Source organism: Hirundo rustica, chromosome 2, assembly GCF_015227805.2.
Source record: "Hirundo rustica isolate bHirRus1 chromosome 2, bHirRus1.pri.v3, whole genome shotgun sequence".
Taxonomy (NCBI): Eukaryota; Metazoa; Chordata; class Aves; order Passeriformes; family Hirundinidae; genus Hirundo; species Hirundo rustica.
In genome coordinates, this window is record NC_053451.1 from 103,568,344 (window position 1) to 103,590,391 (window position 22,048).

General features: G+C 41.7%; 1 protein-coding gene across 2 annotated transcripts; it reads left to right on the plus strand.

Annotated features, from left to right (window-relative positions):
• Nucleotides 1-10,302: 10,302 nt before the first annotated feature.
• On the plus strand, nucleotides 10,303-22,046 carry PDHA1 (pyruvate dehydrogenase E1 subunit alpha 1). 2 transcript variants are annotated; one of them, XM_040091174.1, is made up of 12 exons: nucleotides 10,304-10,473; nucleotides 11,719-11,733; nucleotides 12,917-12,985; nucleotides 14,322-14,495; nucleotides 15,130-15,256; nucleotides 17,573-17,664; nucleotides 17,924-18,016; nucleotides 19,240-19,395; nucleotides 19,582-19,653; nucleotides 20,262-20,329; nucleotides 21,185-21,293; nucleotides 21,603-22,046. In XM_040091174.1, the coding sequence occupies exons 1-12, from the start codon at nucleotides 10,408-10,410 to the stop codon at nucleotides 21,765-21,767; spliced, it is 1,206 nt and encodes a 401-aa protein (XP_039947108.1). In that variant the 5' UTR covers nucleotides 10,304-10,407; the 3' UTR covers nucleotides 21,768-22,046. The 2 variants fall into 2 exon arrangements, with proteins under 2 accessions (XP_039947117.1, XP_039947108.1); XM_040091183.2 differs by lacking the exon at nucleotides 11,719-11,733 and having other exon boundaries at nucleotides 10,303-10,473.
• Nucleotides 22,047-22,048: the final 2 nt, after the last annotated feature.

Consider the following 22,048-nt stretch of genomic DNA (forward strand, 5'->3'; position numbering starts at 1 on the left):
AAAATCAATTTTCATTAATATGTGAGTTTCTCCCCACTCTCTGAAATAAGTGGATTCGGGTATGCTGCTTTTACATCCCCAGGTACTCATTTCTCCTAGAACAGGTCCAATTAGCGTCATTATGGCCTTAATTGCAACGTGGATGTTTGCGCCAATATAACTACATGATTATGGCCTTCCAAAACATGCATGGCCACTTTTAAAATTGCTTTTAATTATGTCAAATTTCAGTTTGACAACATTAAATGTTCAAATTCATTAAGAACCTAATCAACTGGCTACCTAGACATTTTTCAAGAAGCCTTCAGGGCAGGCTGACAGACTCACAGCTTTTTTTTTTGCACATAAACATCCCACTGATAACAATGCAGATTTGTGTGTGCAAAAAGAGGATGCAAGCCTTTGTCTTCAGAATAATGTCCTTGTAACAATGGCCAGCATAGAAGTATTGTCAGAAACTCTCATTTTGAGGTCCTTGAGATTCATTATATTCTAAGACTGGCCATCTGGTACTACAAAGGGTTACAATTAACTGCAATTTCCCTAATGCTGAATGATAGTCTGGTTAACGGGAATCTTTCCTCTTCCACTCACTTACAGCTGTTTTCCAGCTATGGAAGGAATAACAGCCTTGCAGAAATGAAGTCTGGTAGAGAAATAGTACCAGAGCAACAGTCTGGATCAGAGAAAGCAGCTGGCAGCTTGTAGGATGATTTTACTCAGCCTCTGATGGTTCAAACTTCTTCTACCGTGGTTGCAAATGCTTGGGCCCTTTCTTTGATCACTTTGATCTAAGTGTCAGTGAGCCTCAGAAGGGGACATTGTCTCATTCTGGTTTTCATGAGGCCAATATTTTATTTTTTTAAAAAATAAAATTACTTCTTAAACATAAAATGTTACAATAGCTCAAGTGCTCAATAAAAATAGCTCAAGTGCTTATTTCAGTGTCATTGTGGGACCTACATTAATTCTAATATATTAACAAGAAAATTAATTACACTTACGAGGGCAAGATGGTACCTTTAATGTCAAACATTTCATTTGACTCAAGGCATACTGCTCCCTGCAACATGTTTTGGTTTTCCTAGGGATACACTTTTTGCTGGCATGGGCAACCTGCAACAGAGGCATGGCTAAGTCAAAACTACATGCAGTGGGAGAAATGAAGAAGTTATTCCTACCTACTGTCCAGGAAAAGTCAATCCAGAAGCAATTTTCTAAGTATTTTATTCCATTTCCTTCCATTTATGCTCTTGAACATTCTTTAACATATAGCTAACAAAAAGCTTCACACTACATAAGACTTTATAAATATTTCAGTTATGGGTAGGCCAAGTGCATAATCTAATTACTAAAATCAGTACCATATTAAGGCAAACCAGAGAGAAAATCAGTTAAATACAGCTGCCTGAAGCACCACCATTTTATATTTCAAACTCTAACCTTTCCTCTGCTGGACAAGTGGAAAGAAGTATGCAGGACAAATGAGGGAATTCTTTAGCTGACTGAATGTAGTGTTCAAAAAAGTTTGGAAAAATAACAGGAAAACTCACACTGGCTCAAATTTCATTTGCTTCTATTTTCTGATCTGTTCCTTCAACTAAACTTTTCCTAGAAGAGATATAAAAAAATCCACTCTGGAAATCTACAACATTCATACCACTTTGGGTCAGCCAGCTGGGTCACTTGCCTCAAACACTTTTCCAGCCATTGAGAAATGTTCTCTCACAAATTCTGTTAATCCATCTTTCCAGGTCCTGTCTTCTGCTAGCAAGTGAAAAAAGGTAAAAATAATAATCTAATGTTGTGCATCCCTTGTTTTCATGACTGCCTACTCCTCACAACTACCCATGACTACTAGCACTGAGTTTTCCCTCTTAGAACTCTTCTGGATAAATAGTGGCACTGGAAATTGATGTACAGTCATAATGGTTCTGAAATGGGCTTACCCACTCTTTTTTTCCAACATGGATCTTCAGATTCTTGAAAGCATTGATCAAGCTGAATATCTAAATAGCTCACTATATGTTGCAATTAGAATGGCTCAAAATCTTTTAGGAGTTAAATTCTAAAGAAGAATAAAACATATAAGGTGTATATAAAAAACAAGCAAGATGTTATCTATCCAGCCATACTGCAACCTTAAAAATGTCTATTCCAGCCTTTGTGGAAACCACATATTCAGTCTGTGTGTCTACTGAAAAATGGAAAAATTAATGCAAAAAGAGAACCTTTTTCACAGGAGACTAAAACAAATTACTATGAATCTTGCTGAAAATTACAGTTGGGTGGTGGTATAAAAATGTAACACATGAATTTTCCTTATCTGCACCCATTCCATCCATCTTATACCATGCCCTTCCTCAGCAAAATGTACTCTCTTCAGGTAAATGGGCTAGCAGAATTTTACCAGTTTGTTTTAATTGCCTAATATATACATTGAAATAGTTGACTCACTAAATGAATCAGTTTTGTTTGAGAATTAAAAAAAAAAAGAAGAAGAAGAAGAAAAAAAAAAGAGCCACCTGGGAAAACCGTAGGAAATATCCCAAGAAATGTAAATTGAGTTTTGACTATTAAGGTTTCTAATGGAAAAGAAAATTTGCTGTCAGTTGCATTATATGGCATCAGCTAGAGAATGCTGGAGTCTAGCTGGTGAGGGATCTGGGGGAACACTGCCTGCCATATGAAACAGGAGACAGATGATTAAAAGAGAGCAAAGGGACGCAGTATCACACAGTAAAAAGATCCAAGACATAATTGTTGTATGAAGCAGTCAGACAGGAGTAAATAAATTCTGTCTAATTTGACAGAGACTGTAAAAAATTAGCACTTAAAAACATTTTAAAATAGTTCCAAACATGAACTCTTCCTCATGTTTACTCATTGTTTAAGTGCAGCTGAAGTTAATCATGCTTCCGAACTCTGAACGTAGGATACACAATCTTCAAATATTTTAATGATTCTTCTGTTTTGTTTTTTTTTACCAAACCATTTTAGGCTTGCATTTTTGACTGCAAATATGCACATATTGATATATTTGAAAGCTAATACACAGTGGGGTTGACTATAAACATACAGAAACAATAGGAAGCTCCTCACTGATTTTGACTGAGTTTGGAGAAGACCGGTGATCTGAAAACCAGTATGATAAATTTTGTTCTCATTAAGATGGTAGATACATATACAATCCTTCCTAGCCTCCACCAGCTGCTTTCTGGACAGACATTCCCCTCTTCCTCCCTCTCCTGTGAATTTACAGTGAATTACTATTCTGCAAATATTGGCCCTCCAGGCAAAGACTTCTAGATTTTGCAGGCAAGGTAAACACATCGAGGAGATAGACAGCTGGAATAAAAATCACCTCTGTGCAGGGTCAGCTGGAACCATGGGCAAAGCTGGGATTTGCCCAGAACAACTAACAGAGGTGAAAAAATCATGATGGCCCTACTGTCTACTTCTCCTGGAAAGGTCCCTGGAAAGTCCTGCTGGTTGCTGCTGCTCCAGAGGGGTCCTTGGGGCTGCAGCACTGCTCAGGCAGTCACGGTGTCTGTGCTCCCCATCTCCACCAGGTAGCAGGAGACACAAACTCAGCTCCACACAGCTCTCCTCACAGTTTTATATCTCTCTCCACTTCTTCCTGGCCAGGTCACAGCTCTAAATTTTGCTTAGCCAGCTCAGCTTCCTCAAAACTGCTGAGAAGTTTTGGGCCAGTGCTACCTTTCGCCTCTTGTTCAGGACTTGCCTGACTGACAACAAAGCAAGATAAATCTAATATCTGAATGTAAAGCAAAAATACAGTTCAAATATTATGAGTTTTTAAGACAAAATTGCATGGAAGAGCCTATTTAATACCAAGAGAATAACATGTAGAAAATCTGTACAGCCAGTAGCCATTGCCCTGTAATGCTCAGGGCCAGATGACACTGAATTGAACTCTAAAAAAGCTGTACTTGATTTTAAAACCTAGGAACAAAATAAAAATACAGGGTTTGTTCTACTAATGCAAATTACCAGAAGAGACTCAGCAGTCTGGTGAAAGTTAGCCATGTTTCTTTAACAAATCTTTACATTTAAATATTTTTCAACCTTCCTCAAGAAAAGAAAAAAATCTGGATGGAAGACTGTCAGGCTGAGGGGACTACTCTTCACCTCTCTGAAGTTTGGGGTTTTTTGAATTCTATTCCCCATTCTATTTGAATGCATTTAGAGCAGTCTTAATTGTGTAATTGAAGACAATTTTGAATGCCCTTAATCACATGGAAGAAAAGAATTTCTGAAAGTGTGAGATTAGAGAGATAAGTCTTATTCCATAGTCCTCCTCAAAGGGGTAAGAGGATATTTTAGTATCAAAGCTCAGGAAGCCAAATTAAAGAATGTCCTCAATTCTGTAATCTGATTGATCTGCTTTCATAAGCGTTCTCTCCTATAATTATTTGCAGGGTTTCTGCACATGGATCCAGATGCACATATGCTAAAGCAAGTGGCATCGTATCATCCCAAACTAGAGGAAGGAAGGGATGAATCACAGTCCAGTAAGGGCTGTCAGATCAGTGTGGCGTAGTGCAAAATGGCTTTATATCATAACAGTTCGGTATAGAATGGTCATGACACATCCCTCAGGGTGGGGATTTTGTGGTACGTGACCCTTTCTGTACACGTCAGCACTGGCTTGGATTTTGCAGAGGTTAAAAAACTTTGCAGCCAGTGCAGCTGTGTTTCTCTGGTGTGGGGAGGAGGGTGGTATAGATTAGATTCCACTCACACGTATGAGCTCCATTCAAACCAGATAAACATGGAAATTATTAAAGGACAAATCTAAACTAGGCATTCCCTCCCCTGAGGAAGCACGGGTACCGGGGCAATAGCAACAGATCAGGTACTGAGACATCCCCCTCCTTGTGCTCAGGGAAAGGAAAGAAACACCACGGACACAACTGGGGAAGCAATACCAAGTGGTCACACCCATTCTAGTGTAACCAGTTTATTTTCAGTTTGTTCCCTTAACGTTATCCTAACATGATTTTCCCAAGTGACGAGGCAACCTCCAGCGCCCCACCGCTGAAACGGTTCGCTACTGACTGCAGGGAAAAAAAATGCAGAGGCACTTCCATCCCTGGGCTACACTGCCGCCTCACGGCACTCCTGCTGCACGGCTCTCATCTCCACCCCTAAAAAGCCCACAGTCGGAGGTTATCTGTGATTCTGCTAGTGACACAGTTCTGACAAACCGTGCCTGTTTTATTCAATTGTATATAAGGAAGCACAGAATCTCCCATTTAGGTCGGGCGAGACACAAACCCGAGAGGGGCAGAGGATCAGAACTCAGTTATTTGTAAAACTGGAAGAGTGGTCTGAAAGACAGGATGTAAAGCAGTGGTTTATAGCTAGTAGCAGAGAGCAAAGAAAAGGCAGGCAGTGAGCAAGGGAGCTGGCAAAGATCCTGCAAGGAAAGGATTTGCACAGAAGTGGCTCACAAGTAAGTGTTGTTCAAAAATATTCTGTGAAATTTTGACACTGTGAAAAAGGATGGTGTAACATAGAGCTTTATCGACAGAAATGCTGTCTCTAATGTGCTGGAAAACACAACACAGCAGAAGAAGGATGCCTGTGTAAAAACATTAAGTAGAAACAGTTGGTTTCTTTACAAAGCTTTCCATTAACTCAGGTTTCAAAAAAGTTTGTTTAAAGCATTTGCTGAGGCTTCTAGACACAAAGCCTAAGATCTCGATTTTGAATAAAACTGTTCATATGCATATACCTGAAAGACATACATGAAAATATCAAAATAGAGAAGGACTGAACTGAGCCTTGAACATAACTTTTCAGTGAGATACAGCAACAACAAAAAATATGGCTGAATTCTTTTGCTCACAGTTTTCAAGCCAATCAATGCTACATTCAAATAACTCTACAGCAGCTGGGCTTACACAGAAAAGCAACATATCTTCTCCCTTGGACTTTAGTATGTAAATGGGTAGAACATTTTCTACAGCAGTGCTTCTCTGTATGTTGTAATGCTAATTGTTCCTGGGACTAAAAACCCACGAAAGTTAACCTAATGAGAAGCACAGAGGGATAGAAGGATAAAAAATTCAAGCATGAAAAGTGACATTATAACTTCATTATCATCTTCCTCCTTCAAGATGTTGGTGTTTCCCAAATAATAATGCAGGAAAGAAATCAGAATGAAAAACAGGACTTACACTTTCTTAATCCATTGTTCTATCCCTACTAGAAGCAAAACATCTGGAAGATCCTAGAAAACTGCCTGTCTTCCAAATTCCAGTGACTCCAAAGGAAACAAATCATCTGAAGGATTTTGACGGTACAATCAAGTGTTCTAATTCCCCCATCTATGTTGCTGTCTAAAGCCGGAACTACTAGAACATGTAGGGCTAACCAGGAATTAGAAGAAATAGGAGACATAGATCAAAATAGAGACATTTTCAGTGAGAAATGCAGAGAAGCAAGGTGGACCTGAGGAAAGGAAGAGGGGAATACTGAGAATAGAAATGTTTGGATAAGGAAATCAAATGAGTGGGGAGGGCAGGAAGAGAAATAGAAATGCAAAACAAAGAATAATGAAAGAAAAGATTGTTCCTGCTGAGCAGTTTATAACAGCATAGTGTATATATTTATATTTAGAATGGGAGGATGCATCTGGAGTGAAGCTGGTGATTTAGGTTTTAAGTATGGAAAAGGAACTAAGACTACATTTGTTCTGTTTGACAACTTAATTCTTCAGCCCAGTCCCATGATCTGGTCCCTTGTCATTCACATCTGAATATGTTCATCCATTTGTGTGCTCTCACTCAGAGTTAATTGACTGCTTCCCACAGGAAGTCATGGCAGGGACCTGGAGGCTGCTGTGTGACCAGCACAGACAAGACTGTGCCACCATCCTCCCCAGCCTGTCCTCCAAAGCGAGCAGAGCCAGCTCACCATCCACCACAGAGGTTCTCAAGCCACCGAGCACACAGCAGAGTCCCCTGTACTGCCATCAAAATGCCACTCAGAAGGGATGCTGCATGGCCTCAGTTCATTCAAGCATTTTGAGTTAAATGAACGTGAAGAACAGAGATTACAATTTAAGGGGCCACCCAATGGTGCCACCCAGGAGACCTGGAGAAATGTGTCAGGACACAGATCCTTCCATGGAGGAAATGAGGCTGAAGCAATGTGGCCAAAGGCTGTTCCTTGGCAGTCACCCTGGCTGCCTGCTGAGTTAGAGCTGTGGTGGCACATGAGGAAGAGAAATCATGCAGCAAACTGCTGGCTCCCAGAATGAGGTGGGGACTGCTTTCACCTGGATGCAGACAGACAGCTGGGGGGAGTCCTGCAGCTCCCCTCCGCTTTCAACCCAAGAGCAGACATTTGTAACAACAGCTGCAACCCAAAAAATAACATTTTAGGATCACACCCAGAACGATAGAACACAATGAGTTTTGGCCAACTGCCACGCAACACACCCTTGATGTAATACTAAAGTCACGCATGGCAAGGTACTCCATTATGAAATCTTACATAATCATCTTTCATTAAATTATTTTCTAGTGTAGTTCTCTGCTTATGATTTTATTATGTTTTCCTCCTCGTTGTTTACCTCATTCATGAATTAACTTTCCGCATTAGTTTTCTGTAGGACAACTTAATTTTAAGAGCTTTTAATAAAGAAAATATATTAATATTAGTATTAATATTGATTAAATACCACAAAAAATAAAAAATTGGCAGAGGAGATATAAATCAATGCTTTACTGTATTTCCAGGAAGGACAAAAAAGGATAATTTCCTATCTAACTATTTCCAGTGCCTGTTAGAGGTGTTGATAACATCTGTCTCTAACTGTGTAAATATAAAAACTGCTCTGCTTTTTATTCTTCCATTAGGAGAAGGAACAGGTAATGACACTAAACTTGAAATCATCTTTCAAGTATTTGAATCATATTTCAAGCATTCTTTTGTAATAATAATATAATCTTCCTTTGAGCAGGAGCAAATGTCCAGTTAACAATTGTTGAGTGATCTCTTGAAACCTCTATTTCATAGTGTTGCTTGGTGAAGTTGGCCTGTGAGTTTACCAGAACCTTCCTATCTTACATACAGATGCCAGTACACTTCATTCTTTTGATGAACCTCATTTGGAGAATGTGAAAACTGTTAAAAGTAGAAGGTGAATCCTTGTTTTGCCATGCACTGCAGTAAATTCTGAGAGCCTCAGCATCCTCCCATGAGCAAATCATCCTGGCCCATGTGCCACTTAGCCTTGCTATAAAACTGAGTTGGGCAGGAGGACAGTCCTTTGTGTGCTTCATGTGCTCTCAGATGTAACTGGTGTGTGCATGAACACCATCGAGGTGCACAAATCCATCCATAATCTCTCCAGGAATGTGCAGACTCTTGGAAACCCTGGGGAAAATCACACACAGCCCTTCAGGATAATGTTTTCTTTAGCTGCAGAGCCACTCCCTGCCTTTAGAATATCTCCAGCAAGTCTGCTGGAGACTGCCAAGTACTCACTTTCCAAGCAGTGAAGTGCTACAGACTAGAGACACCCTAGGAAAAATGCCTTTTGAGGCAATTGATCAGTATTTTCACTTCGCCCTTTCATTTTCCTGGAGGTCAGCTGCTGCTGCTGCTGCTGCTATTGCTGCCTCATGAAGGAAGCCTAAATCTGCTTAGTAGTGTAGAACTGACTTGCAAAATTCAAATTTCCATCAATTTACATTCCCAGAAAGATTTTACAAGAGGCTCCTGTAGAGACTTGCTTTTACCACTGTGTTAGCAAGACCTGCTTTTTCCCTTGGGACACTGGAAACAGCACTATCCGGACACTGCTGGATGGATTTCATGATTGCAAAAGGGATATTTGCAGAGTTTTTTCTTAGATGTGGAAAATCAGTAGCATTATTTTGCTTCTTTTATACATGCCAGCCTATCTAAAAGCAAAGCATGTGTCAAGGAACCTGCAGGGCAGCAGCACAAAAGTAGGATGCTGAGCACTGCCAGTGCCCTGCACTGTCACCAGCACTTGAAGAAAGTCTGGTTAATTTTTCAGTCCTCCAGCAAGCTGATACGAAGCTTGGGTTTGTTTTCCTGAGAGCAAGAACTAACCAAATACATGAAAAGTTAGGCTTCTTCACAACATCTTTATGAGATGAGAGATGGCTACCTCTCTTCCTGCTCTGTGGTACAGATGAGGTGAGCAAGAAATCACATTAGCCACTAGTGTCCTTATTAATGGAACAGGGGGGAAGCCAAGGAAGGAGTTCAACAGTACAGTGGGGGTTCAGATGAGGCTGTAATTTGGAAACAGATGGCACTTTCAGTCCTCTCTGATGGAGGTAAGGGGGTAGTTTGAGAGGCATTATCAGAGGAAATTACGCCCAAGACATCGCTTGTGCCGCAAATGCACTGAGCTTTGTGCACCCCGATGGATTCAACAGACAAAAGCACTAGTGATTCCAACAGCTGAACAGGATTTACTTTCTGTGTTTTTTGGGGTTTTTTTTGGCGAGGAACAGGGGAGAAGCGCACAAACCACGAGCTGTATCTCTTCCGTGCCCATCGGCAGGGCTCTGCGGATGTCGGCACGGCGCAGGGGCGCAGGGCGGGGCCGGGCGCGGAGCCAGGACAGCAGCACGGGTCCAGCGCCCGGCCGGGGCTCTCCGCAGGGCCGGCGGCAGCAGCAGGGGGGGTGGGCTGGAGACACCAGCCGGGCTGGCACGATGGGAGGGCTCGGCAGCAGTAGTTAAATCGTAACTTCGCTGTGCGTATCTCAAGGGATGGATGCCTGTGACCTTAAAAGAAAACGGTTTCAGCATTTATTTTATGCATTTAAAAAACAGGGAATGCATTCAGAGCAGCTCTCGCGTGGCAGAACGTTAAACACTCAAACCTGAGTCACAGAATCAATGAGGCTGAAGACCTCTTATCATCGAGCCCAACCCATGATCAGACACCACCACGCCAGCCGCGCCAAGGCACTGAGCACCGGGTCCAATCTTTCCTTAAACACCTCCAGGGACGGTGACTCCACCTCCACCGGACCCCTGGGCAGCCCATTTCGGCGCCAAATCACACATTCTGAGAAGAAATTCCTCCGAACGTCCAAGATTCTTCTCCTGTCTAGGCTGCAGGAGGTGCGCGGTTCGCCGTCCGCGCCCGCCGCGCCCCGAGGTCTCCTGAGGGGACCCGACCTTCCCCACAGCCAGTGACCTCTAATGACATTACGGCCCCGCCGCCCAGCAGGGGGCGTTGCACGTGCCGCCGCGGCGGCGCAGGCCCGCGCATGCGCACGGCGCGGGGACACAGGACGGGCTGCGGTCGCGGCTCGGGCGGCGGCGGCTGAAGGAGAGCGGAGGCCTGGGCTCCGCGCCGGGCGCTGCCGGCCCTTCCCGCTCCATGCGCAAGATGCTGCTGGCCGCGCTCTCCCGGGTGCTGCAGGGCCCGGCGGCCGCCGGGAAAACGGTGAGTGCGGCGGGTGAGCGCGGCCGGTGCCGGCCCGGCCGGGCTGGAGCGCGCCCCGCCGTGCGCGGTGTGGGAGGGGCGCGGGCGGAGCTCCGGGAGCTGCCCGGGAGCGTGGCTCCAGCGGCAAAAGAGAGAAGCTGAAGAAAAATTAAAGGAGGAAAAAAAAAACACAACCAAGCCCTTGGTTTTTCTTTCCCCCGACTATCCCGCGTGACAGTAAAATGGTCGCCGCTTGCAGGAGCTCGCTTTTTAAACCCGTAATGGCGCAGGCCTTTGGTTGATGTTGTTTATGTATATTTTGACTGCACAGATCAGATCTCTCAGAGGGATCTGCTCGGCCCGATTGGGGTTCAGCGTCTGACTGAACTGCTTGACCTCTCTTTGCTCAGCCACAGCCCCTTTCAGTGTCTGCATGAATTTTCTTCCAAAGTTTGTTACTTTTTTGTTATTAGTGTGAGTCATTTGATGTGTTTTATCTGTCTCTTGTGTGAAAAATCGTACTCTTACCACTTTGCTATGCTTACTCCACTGTAATGACTGTGGCCATGAGGAAAAATTAACCCTGGTGAAAAAAACTTGTTAGCAAGACCAGAGTTAAAGGGTACTTTTTGGTAACTGGAAGTCAGCTGCCTTTTTGCCATGGAGAGCAGATATGTTGCTGTATCCCCATTGTGAGGCAGCTTTCTCACCCAGAGTTCACAGCTTGTGGATCACCCGATCCATCAGAACAGCACAGGGGAGAACATTTACTGGAAGCTCTTCCTATCTGTCTTGGGGCTGCAGATCTAGGAGTATTCCCTAATTCACAAATAAAATCTCTAGGTAAGTTTTGCAGATATGAGTGCCTAAAATCAGTCCCTTACTACAAGTACTTAGCCTGCTCTGGAAATACCGTGTGTTCCTGGAATGCCAAAGTAGATCTGGTTCAGATGTTTTAATAAAGATTTTTGGATCCTACTGCTTACCAAATATGTAAATACTTGACTTGAATTGTTCCTATGCCTCTGTAGTGAAGGCATAAATTACCAAATAAATAGGTAGATTTAATCCCTAAAGCAGTATCTCATATATGCTTTGAGCATTTTCCAGAGTGTACAGATGGATTTCCATGTATGGAAACTACCACCTGCAGTGTTCTGTTCTAGTTGGATAATAATTTGCTGACTTCTCCTCCCCTCATTGTTTGGTACAGCTACTTACTCTTGTCTTCCCTTTTTTTTTTCCTTCCAAATGCTGCTAACCTAGGGAGCCGTTAGTGAGGTAAGGCCTCAATCAGTCTTGTCAAGGCTTACTTTTGATAAGTGTACTGCCCATGTGTCAGGGCTTTTGTTCAGACTCCTCAGTGTGCTTTTATGTCCTGTTCAGGGCAGGGAGTTTAACCAGGTGGCCTAAAGAGAGCCTTCCCAACCCCAGCCGTTCCATGATACTGTGAATCCAAACTGGATTTACTTCTGGCTCTAGAAGTAGAATAGCTTTTCTTCACTGATAATACTGGTGCATTGTGGTAAATAGTGTAGAAACTTGGTTTAAATTAAAACCTCTAAGTATTTAATCTGGCAACAGGGCAGGGTGAATACGGACAGTGTTACTGATAAGTCTAATTGATATGCAACAGAGGAGGTAGCAAGGATGGGTTGAGAATTTTCTCCCAAGCTTCACATGTGTCAGTCAGACCTTTTTTGGAGATGGTGACTTGAACATTCTCAAAATTTTGGTGGAATGTACCTTCAGCTAAGTGTATGTGAATTCCCTGGCTGAAGGAGCTGCTGAAGTTTTTGTGTGACTTAATCAGCAGTTCAGTCTTGCCACTAAAGATGTAACTCCTTATGCTGTGGCCACAGTGCATGCATGGACATGGGCCCATCCTGGTTGATGCTGCAGTGAAACTTGCTGAAGTCATCTCAAATCATCACCATTCATTAGTCAATAGCCTGTGTTTATTCTTTAAGAGGGAACAGTAACATATTTTTAAACATCCTTCTTATCTCTCCCCTACCATGCCACCCTTTCCGTTGCTGTTTCATGTATCCTCAGGTACCTTCTGTGCTTCCACATCATTTTTAAGTAGTGGCCATGCTGTTACTGAAATGATGCGCTCTCTCTCTCTCTCCATTGCTATGGCTGTGAATCCCCCCCAGTTTCTCTTCCTATTGAAAAGAAAAACTGAGTGTAGTTTATATTTCCGATATCTGCTGGATTCTTTTTGTTGGTTTTTTTTTTTTTTGTTCAAGTAAGGCAAAATTCCAGTCAGCACAGAGAGTCAGCAGTCAAAGTCTGCATTGGCTGTCTCTCCTTATATTCAAGGGTATTACCAGTTTAAATTGTCTTTTTCTAATCTTAATTTTAAATACTGGATTTTAAAGGACTTTGGCATACAGAATAGAAGTTCCCTGGTGTCATGGGTTAACATTGCTCATGCTTTGGTTCTGTCTTTTTTTTAAAGGCTTCTCGAGTGATAGTAGCATCACGTAACTATGGAGACTTTGCAAGTGAAGCTACATTTGAGATTAAGGTAAAGAAGAACATTTAATACTGGCATTCTTTGTAAGTATTTGTTACAGATCTTTACCTGATGGACTGGTCCCCATGTCTCTTTCCGTTAGAAAATAAAGTTTGAATTTCCAGAACCAAACCCCTCCCTATCTGACCTGATTACTAAATGCATCTGGAAGTTCTATACTGGCAGTGTGTGCTAATGTTACCCGTTTCTTAAGAATGTGAAGTTGTGATTTTTTGCAGCTGTGATATTGCAATGGACCTGTGAGAACAGAATCAGAAAGGAGTTAAAGAACCTTTTCTGTTCTGTTCTACTGTTTCCTTAATGCTTTTCATAAAATAAGGTGTTTGCAACCTATCCTGAACATGCAACTGGTTGAGGTCTGTGTGGGTTTTTGAGGAGGAAACATGGCATCCTTTCAGTGTTTGACTTGGTGCTGCTCAGAAAATGTGTGTTACATTCTGTCAGCTTTTGACTGTGGCTGGGTCTTACGAAAAAGTGATGTTTCTATTGGCAGTAGCTTTTGTGTTGGTGTTTCATTCAGGAACCGATGAAAGAAAACCTGAAAGATAATTTGGGTTGTTTTCCACCCTCTGCCTGTTTGGGTGTGCCTGTGAAGTATGAAAATTGTTTCAGGTAGAAGAGAAGGAATATGTTTATATGAAAAGTTTTTTTTGAGTAGATGCCAGGTTTAATATTTGGTCCTGTGTTGATGACAAGACTCCAGAATTTCTTATGTTCTGTGAACTTGGAGGCAGAGTTGCCTTGACTAGTGTGCCCGTTCATCCCAGTGTCAGTGGATTTGCTCTGGAGTGACTTTTGCTTTAATATAAACTATCTTTAACCTATATAGAAGTATTTTGGCCATTTAATCTGCACTACAGAGTAATTTGTTTAGCAATTTTTTTCTAATAGAGGTAGCAGAGGTGAGAGCCAAACCTTACAAACTGTTCAACAGAGGAAACTCTTGATCTTTCTTACCTCTTCACTAAGCTGCTGTGGCTCTTACCAAGTATCTGGCATGCAGCAACCATGGAAGTGTGCTTTTTGCCATATTTCTGGAAGACTTTAGTTTATCTTCTGCTTGTAGGAATAACAAGACTTTATTTTGTGAGTAGAAATCTGCTTTTATTAAAAGTAAGGTTTTTATTTCCCTGATTTTTGAAACAGTACACAGTTGTCCGGACCTACGAGTTTAGGGTTTTGCCGGCTTCCTTTTTGAAAAGGAATTACACTCTGAATTTTAGATCATAAAATTCTTCCCACGTTTAAAGATCATAAAAAAAGTTCAGTAATACTCGTAACTAGGAGGAATGATTTTCAGGAAACACTGAGTTGTTTAACCTTGCAGAAGTGTGACCTCCATCGGCTGGAGCAGGGGCCGGGCACCACGGCAGTGATGACCCGGGAGGAGGGGCTCCAGTACTACAAGACCATGCAGACCATCCGGCGCATGGAGCTCAAGTCTGACCAGCTCTACAAGCAGAAGATTATTCGTGGCTTCTGCCACTTGTATGATGGTCAGGTAAGAACTTCTGGCCAGGAGGTTTTATATTGTTGTACCTTATTTAATGTAGGGATTTTAATAGAATGTAGAGCTGAGTATCTGTGTACATTGTGAGAGATGGAGAGGGATGGGAGGAGGAGAGACACAAGGACAGGGAAGGGCACAATGCAGCTGAAGGTCAGCTGAATGTGAGGAATGAGCACATTTGAAGGCCTGCATTTTCTCCCATCAGTTTTCATTGATGGCTTTTGTTTCTGTATCTCATGGATCACGTGCCCACGAAAAAGCAACAGCCAGGAGAAGAAACTTCATGAACTTACTGCAACTTTGCTGTCTGTCCATTATCCCCTGATGTTTTTGAATTGTGATTGTTGAGATACTTCATTGGGTGGGGGGGGAATTCTCCAGACTTTTGCAGATTCTAGTTTCCCTCCCATGTGCCTTTGCTAGTCAGTCAGGTTGGAATTTGGAGCCCAAGGCTGTTGTAGCTCCAGGCTTGTCACCAACCCTTGGGATTTAAGTCAGGCTCCTGTATCTGTGCTCTTCCTGTGACCTGCCAATATTTGACATGTGTGGCACCAGCAGTGTGCTGCAGTGCTGACTGTGGGAGCTGTGTGTTTTTCTTCATTGCTGAACTTGTCCTGTGTAACAGGAGGCTTGCTGTGTGGGGATTGAGGCTGCCATAAAGCCCACAGACCATGTGATAACAGCGTACCGAGCCCACGGCTTCACCTACACCCGCGGAGTGCCTGTCCGGGAGATTCTCGCAGAGCTTACAGGTTTGTGCTCAGTGGACTGAGGATACTTGCTGCTCTGCTTGTGTCACAATCTTTTGCTCAGATTCAAAGTGATGTTGGTGCACAAAGTATACTGGGCCTTCAAGAAGCAGTTTAGTGACATAGCAGAATGGATCCGTTGTTTCAATTTTATGAATTGGTCATTTTTACTGTGAAAATTAATGAACAAGGAATATTTAAGGAATGCTGGTACTTCTAAAGCACAAATTTGTAAGATTTTTTGATACCATATCTGTATTCATTGTGCTGCAGTAGTTTTGAATTTGCTGATGGTGGGCATTTGCTGTCAGTGGGACAGGGCATTATCCTTCCTAGGAGACAGACCTGGATTTTCAGAATTCTGCTAATGAAGTCTTAGGAAGACTGGTAAACGTTGCCTATAATGATAAACTGAATGGTTGGGGGAAATTTGACTGTAACAAGAATATGAAATGATTATCAAGACAGAGGTTTTGCAGACAGGAGAGCTGGCTGTCCACAGTAGGGGTGAGGATGGAGCAGGGAAGACAGGATCAGCCTGATGACCTCTTAAGACATCTGTGAACAGATACCAGAAGTGGAAAATGAGCAAGGATCTTGAAGGCTTTATTAACCACTGGTATAAGAGAGTTGATCTGAGAATCTGCATGCTTGAAGTGTTAGTATAGGAAAGCCTGTTTGGGGGTTAGACAAGCAGTTTGAATTTGTAAACTAAGAACTGTATGTGCTAAGAATGCATATCTGTAATGTGCACAAAAGCCCAGAACCAGTGGTGACTGATTTGCCAAGTGTCAGTGGATACTGGTAAGTCAGAAAGTAAGTGGGAAGATTGTTGTTGACTGAAGCCAACTATGGGCCCTGAAACTACAAGTGTGAGTGATAATGTGGTGGGATTTTTTTTTTTCATTTCATGACACACATAATTTTCTATAACATTACGCTTGACGTTGCTGGGGCTCTTTTAATCGTGAAGGAGTAACTGTGGTAAAGAGACTGTTGTTCCAGAAAATGACACTTGGGAGAAGTTCTTAGAGAGAACTGCTGCTAGAGCCCATTCTTGCAAAGAAAGATCTTGACTACAAATGCCAGACTGAGAGACAGCATGAGTTACAATGACCAGGAAATGACAGAATTAAAAACTCTTTGAAGGAGAACTAAACAGAGTCACCCAAAATAAATTCAGTAGATAAGATTATAGGAAACAAGCTATAGAGAAGGACTTTTCAGGGGAATGGACAATTACGTGGGAAATGAGTTTGTGTTCTAAGAAAAGTAGAAAATGTAGCAAAAAGTAACACTGGTTAATCAGGAGTTCTTAAATAAATTCTAAAACACAAGAAGGGACTGTACAAAAAGTGGAGGGAGCTTACTAAAGGTAAATAGCACTTATTCATAAAACTATTTTTCTTAGACTTTTTTTTTTTCTTTGGTCCTAGCTGCCAGGATCTATAACAGTTCCCACAAAACCAATTAATAAACATATGAAGAGTATGAGAAATATCAATAATAAAAATGATCCACTATAAAGTAAGAAAGAGAAGTACAAATTTCAGAAAGAGACCCACTTATAAAATGAACACCAAAGCTAATGTAAAAAAACCCAACCAGACAGGCTGTGCTTATTAGAAATAAAATATGCTCTTCTATGAATAGTAACAAGACAGGTAAGGATAGGAAATTGAATGGGCTGATGAGAAATTCTGTGTTCTTAGATGGGTTCATTTAAATAGGGTTTGTTGTAATGCTTAATGGATCATTGGTTATCTTCAAACTTCCCCTTGAATAAAGCTATGCTGGGTGACTAATGTAAATTTATATTGGGGTGGAATGGGGAGCTGATAGGTTTTTTTAGTGTCCTATTGGTAATTTTTACATGTAGTCATAGCCAAAGGGAAGACAAGTCTAAATTATTTCAACTAATTTGGAACTTTTCTTGCAGAAGCCAAAAGTAATATTATACCTTCTGCAGATTATGTATATGAGACCTTGTTGTCTATTAAAAACACCCCATATTTATCTGCAATTGCTTTTGTATAGTAGGACACTGAAACTTTTGGTTGGTTTTAAAATTTTTTAATCTCATCCATATTTCTGGAATTATGCTTTCATTATTGTTCTCTCTTTTCCCCCCTTCTCTTTGTTTTCTGAGGTATTTCACTGTAAACTTGTATGAGAGAGACCATCATGTCCTGACTCCTCACAGATCTAATGATGGAGACATGGTCTTAGTGTTATTGCCTTTAGGAACTGAACTAGATGTTTCCATTTGTATGGTATTTTTCCTCCAAAAAAATAAATTGCTTGTTATTCGTGTTCCAGGTCGAAAAGGAGGATGTGCAAAGGGAAAAGGAGGATCAATGCATATGTATACCAAAAACTTTTATGGTGGCAATGGTATTGTTGGTGCTCAGGTATGTATAGGACTTCTGTTTCAAAGCACAGGCTGAATTTAGCTTGTGTCCTGTTGCCTCTCAGTGTTGCCATTTTTGTGGTGTGTAAGCTTGTTTGCAGATACTATTTGCTCTGTGGCTGCTATGTCTTACTGTGGTGTGCTCAACATTTTGTAAACTGTAGCAAAGATGAATCAAATTGAGAATACTGTTCGCAGACTGCCTATCTTCAGCTCTTTTAGTGTAGTTCTAAACTATTTTGTCCTGTGCTCTGTGGCAGGTTCCTCTTGGAGCCGGGATTGCGCTGGCCTGTAAATACTTTGGCAGAAACGAAATCTCCCTGGCCTTGTATGGGGATGGTGCGGCCAATCAGGTAAAGGAACACAGGGGGAATCAATTTTCCTTCTGTGCTCTGTGAGCTCTGCCTTTACTCCAAGGGCTGGAAGAACACATTTTGCACTCCCTTTGTACCTGCAACCCAGGCAGTGTTGATGAACTCCAGGGAGGTGGCCAGGCATGTTGCAGATTTTGGACACGGCCACCTCCTATTTGGGTTGTCTTAGGTGCTTGAGCAGGGATGTGTTCCAAAAACTGTGTAGTCCTCAGAGGATTCTCAGGGATTCAGGTGAACAGTTAAGAAGTTAATTGCAAGGTGCTCTTTATGTTATCAGGAATGTAGCATGTGCCTGCAGTTTTTTATCATATTTTGGACCTGTGTAAACATCTGTCCCTCCCCCCCACTCCGTTTTGAGCTTGGCCCTTGTCACTGTAGTGGAGGGAAAGCTTTTTGGCTCCTTCTGTTCTGGAACACTCTGGATACTCAAGGAGTGAATCAGGCTAATATTAATTACAGAATGGTACACGAATCTTGGGAGGAGGGGTTTCCAGTTACTCTTTACTCTCTTTCCAGTTGTACACAGCTCACCTAAGTATGACACCCTGAAGTGTCTGTGCTGTGACGAGACCTCTGAAGGATGGCAGTGAAGATGACAGTGCTGCTGGATAGGGATAGATGTGTAAATCAGGTTTCTGAAGACAGAGAAGAGGACAGAGCATTCTGGCAGAGCCAGTTACTATTGACATTCCAGCCAGTCTCTTCATGTTATCAGCTGAGACAATAAGCCAGATAATCAGCTGGTTTAGAGTGAACCAGTGATAGTTTCACACTTTCAAAGCACAGGTGGAGACCTCAGTTCATGGTCAAGTTCCCTTAATTTTACTCAGAGCAGCAAGGCTGATGCAGTCACTGCAGTCAAACTTAACTTTGCTGTAGCAGCATCTTTCCATGTTAATAAATTGTCAAGTTTTTCTATGACTGTTGCTGTAATACCCGAGTTAAAGTTGAAGTTTTTGTGTTACCCTAACACAGATTCTGATTCAGGCTTAAAAATTAACTTCTGTAAACTACTGATTGAGATGAAAGTTACCTTATGTAGTGGAGCTTCTCTTTTATTCCTTCTGAGCTGTGGCAAATGGCTGGTTTCAGATCACTTTTAGTAGTAAAATTTTTAGACCTCTGCAACGGAAGGATTTTCAGTAGAGCCTAATGCTTAAAGGCTGAGCTCCCTGATGAGATATAACTTAATTTTCTTTCAGGGCCAGATATTTGAAACATACAACATGGCTGCCTTATGGAAGTTGCCTTGTATTTTTATCTGTGAGAACAATAGGTATGGAATGGGAACATCAGTTGAAAGAGCTGCAGCCAGCACTGACTACTACAAAAGAGGATACTTCATTCCAGGGCTCAGGGTGAGTACAGCTTTTTTTTCAGGGGGAATGGTGTGCACATACCTACACAATGCATACATAGGTATTTCTTTTAATTTTACATATATTTACTTGAAGCTGAATTCTATTCCACTTGTGGAAATACTGAGATTGGAAGTTTGGAGGCTGGGATTTTTTTTGCCTTAATGTGTCTTTTCTCATTACCAGGTGGATGGCATGGATGTTCTCTGTGTCCGAGAAGCAGTGAAGTTTGCAGCTGAGTACTGTAGATCTGGAAATGTAAGTCTGTAATGGGCATTCCTTCTTCTTGGGTGGAATTCTTGCAAGCTCTTTCTGCATAAGCAGTGCCGCAATTTGTATTATCCAACCACTTAATATATTTTTTCCCATTTCTACCACAGTTGCATTCTGTGTGAAAGGTGTTATGACTGCCAGGCAGTTGTGATCTTTGTGTGTAGTTAGGGGGAAGCATCGAGAAAGGTAATAATTATTCTATATTTACAAGAAATGGAAAGTGAAATAAAGGTTTTGTGAGTCAGTTGTTAGTGTCTGTCACCCAAATGTGGTAACACTGTTTTTGAAGATGTTTAGTACTTGAAGTAGTGAAAGTTCTGTGAGAAACAACAGGTAAGTTGAAATATTCTGAGTAATGGTGGAAGGAAAGAAATTGTAAAGCTGCTCAATCAGAACATGAAAATAAACGCTTACAATGTCAGCACATGCTTTCATTTTACTGGGTGAAACTATGTGCTAATATAAATTAAAGTGAGAAAAACCTATTGAGTAAAAATAATTGATCACTGGTGCAGTTTAGCTCTAGCAAATCGTTGCTGCTGTAACAAGTTGGTCACTCATGGTGGAAACACTGTATTGCTTTTCATTTCAAGGGTCCTCTTGTGATGGAGTTACAGACATACCGGTACCACGGCCACAGTATGAGTGACCCTGGAATAAGGTACTGCCACATTCTTTCTTCTTTCTTTTCACCGAAAAGAAGTATTGATGGTCAAATTCCAAGAGATTAAACTGTGAAATTCAATGTTTAAATCAGATGTCAGATGCATTTAAAGGTTACAATGAAATTGCTATGAGCAGCCTGCTCACTCATTGTGTTGCTCAGCTGATAATCTGTGGCACACTTGTTTCAGTGTGAATTAACACATGTAACACACTTGTTTCAGTGCAGAATTAAAAGATGAGAGTTTAGAACAAGCACAAAGTCAGTTAAACTCCTGTGCTCTCTTTTAGTGAATTCTGCTTTCAGTGTGACCTTACGGTGTGTCCTAATGAAAGTTTGTCTGAAAATCATCATGCTTTTCTGGGGTTTTAAGAGGATTTAAATCCTGTAAGGTAAAATTACAGGAACAGTTTGGGCTGCCCAGGCAAGTCGAACACATGCCAAAAATACAAAGATCCAGGTGCTAGAGAGGTTCAGGCATTGCTCCCACAGACAAAGCTGCAGGTGTTTGCATGAAGTAGAAGTGTATCCCAGCTCTTCATTGTAAACTTGCAGTGATTTGCAGCCCCCTCCCTAGGGTGGGAGGGTTAGGAGGCAACGGCCCCTCAGGATAACTGTCTCAGGATGGGTTTGTTCCCCTTTCCCTTGAGTCTGGAGCTACTTCTGCTCAGTTGGCATTTACAGATCTCTCTGCGGAGGCCTCTGGCCATTGCTGTGCCTTCCTTTGGCTAATGAATGTTTTGTGTTGTAACTGCATCCCTGACAGCTCTTTGGATTCTTTTTCTAAAAGTGAGCTGTGCCCAGAACCTCACTCTGCTCCAGGGTTCATGTCTTTGCCTGTCTTGTTCCCAGCTATCGTACTAGAGAAGAAATTCAGGAAGTGAGAAGCAAAAGTGATCCCATTACTTTGCTGAAGGACAGAATGGTCAATAACAACCTTGCCAGCGTTGAAGAACTAAAGGTACAGTTTTAGTTGCTGTGTAAGGAAGCTGTTGAAAAAATAAAAAATAATGGCACTGATGCACTCAATATTTTACATAATCAGAATAGAAAATATAGAGGCTCAGTGGGATCATGTTCCTCTGTCAGTAAGGTACCAGTACTACCCACGATGTGCAGGTTAATAGGGAAGAAGTTTTTAAAGGTTTTTAATTTTATATTTCTAGTCATTGTTAACTAATTCTGACTGATACTTTATCATAGCATTTAAATTCAAAATGATGATGCTTCTTCTGAGCTGTCTTCTAATAAGCATGCATTTCTGGTTTAGGAAATTGATGTGGCAGTAAGGAAGGAGATCGAGGAAGCTGCTCAGTTTGCTACCACTGACCCAGAGCCTCCTCTGGAAGAACTGGGTTACCACATCTACTTCAATGAGCCACCTTTTGAAGTGCGTGGCCCAAACCAGTGGATAAAGTACAAGTCTGTCAGCTAAAGGCCTTTTTATTGGTGTAACTTATTCATAAGAATAAGTGAATGCATTTAAAGGAACTCTTAAGCTTATTTAAGAGCTCTTTCAAAAGAGGAAATGTGTAAGGAAATCCAGCTGAGTATGGAATTTCTTAAACATGCTGAATGTTTCAGAAGAAAAAGTCAAGAGGAAGTGGTTTATTTAAAAGTGCTACATACTTGCTTTACTGACTTTCTTTGGATCGCTGTATGTGTTACGTACAGTGTAAAAAGAAAAATAAAAATTAAACTTTACCAACCTTTATC

What these genes read in the sequence shown, in the direction of transcription:
- PDHA1 (XM_040091174.1), top strand. Translation starts at nt 10,408, where the DNA reads ATGCGCAAGATGCTGCTGGCCGCGCTCTCCCGGGTGCTGCAGGGCCCG. An exon ending in AAGCTACATTTGAGATTAAG is followed by an intron (nt 12,986 to 14,321) that starts GTAAAGAAGAAC and finishes TTAACCTTGCAG; the next exon opens with AAGTGTGACCTCCATCGGCT. An exon ending in GGGATGGTGCGGCCAATCAG is followed by an intron (nt 18,017 to 19,239) that starts GTAAAGGAACAC and finishes ATTTTCTTTCAG; the next exon opens with GGCCAGATATTTGAAACATA.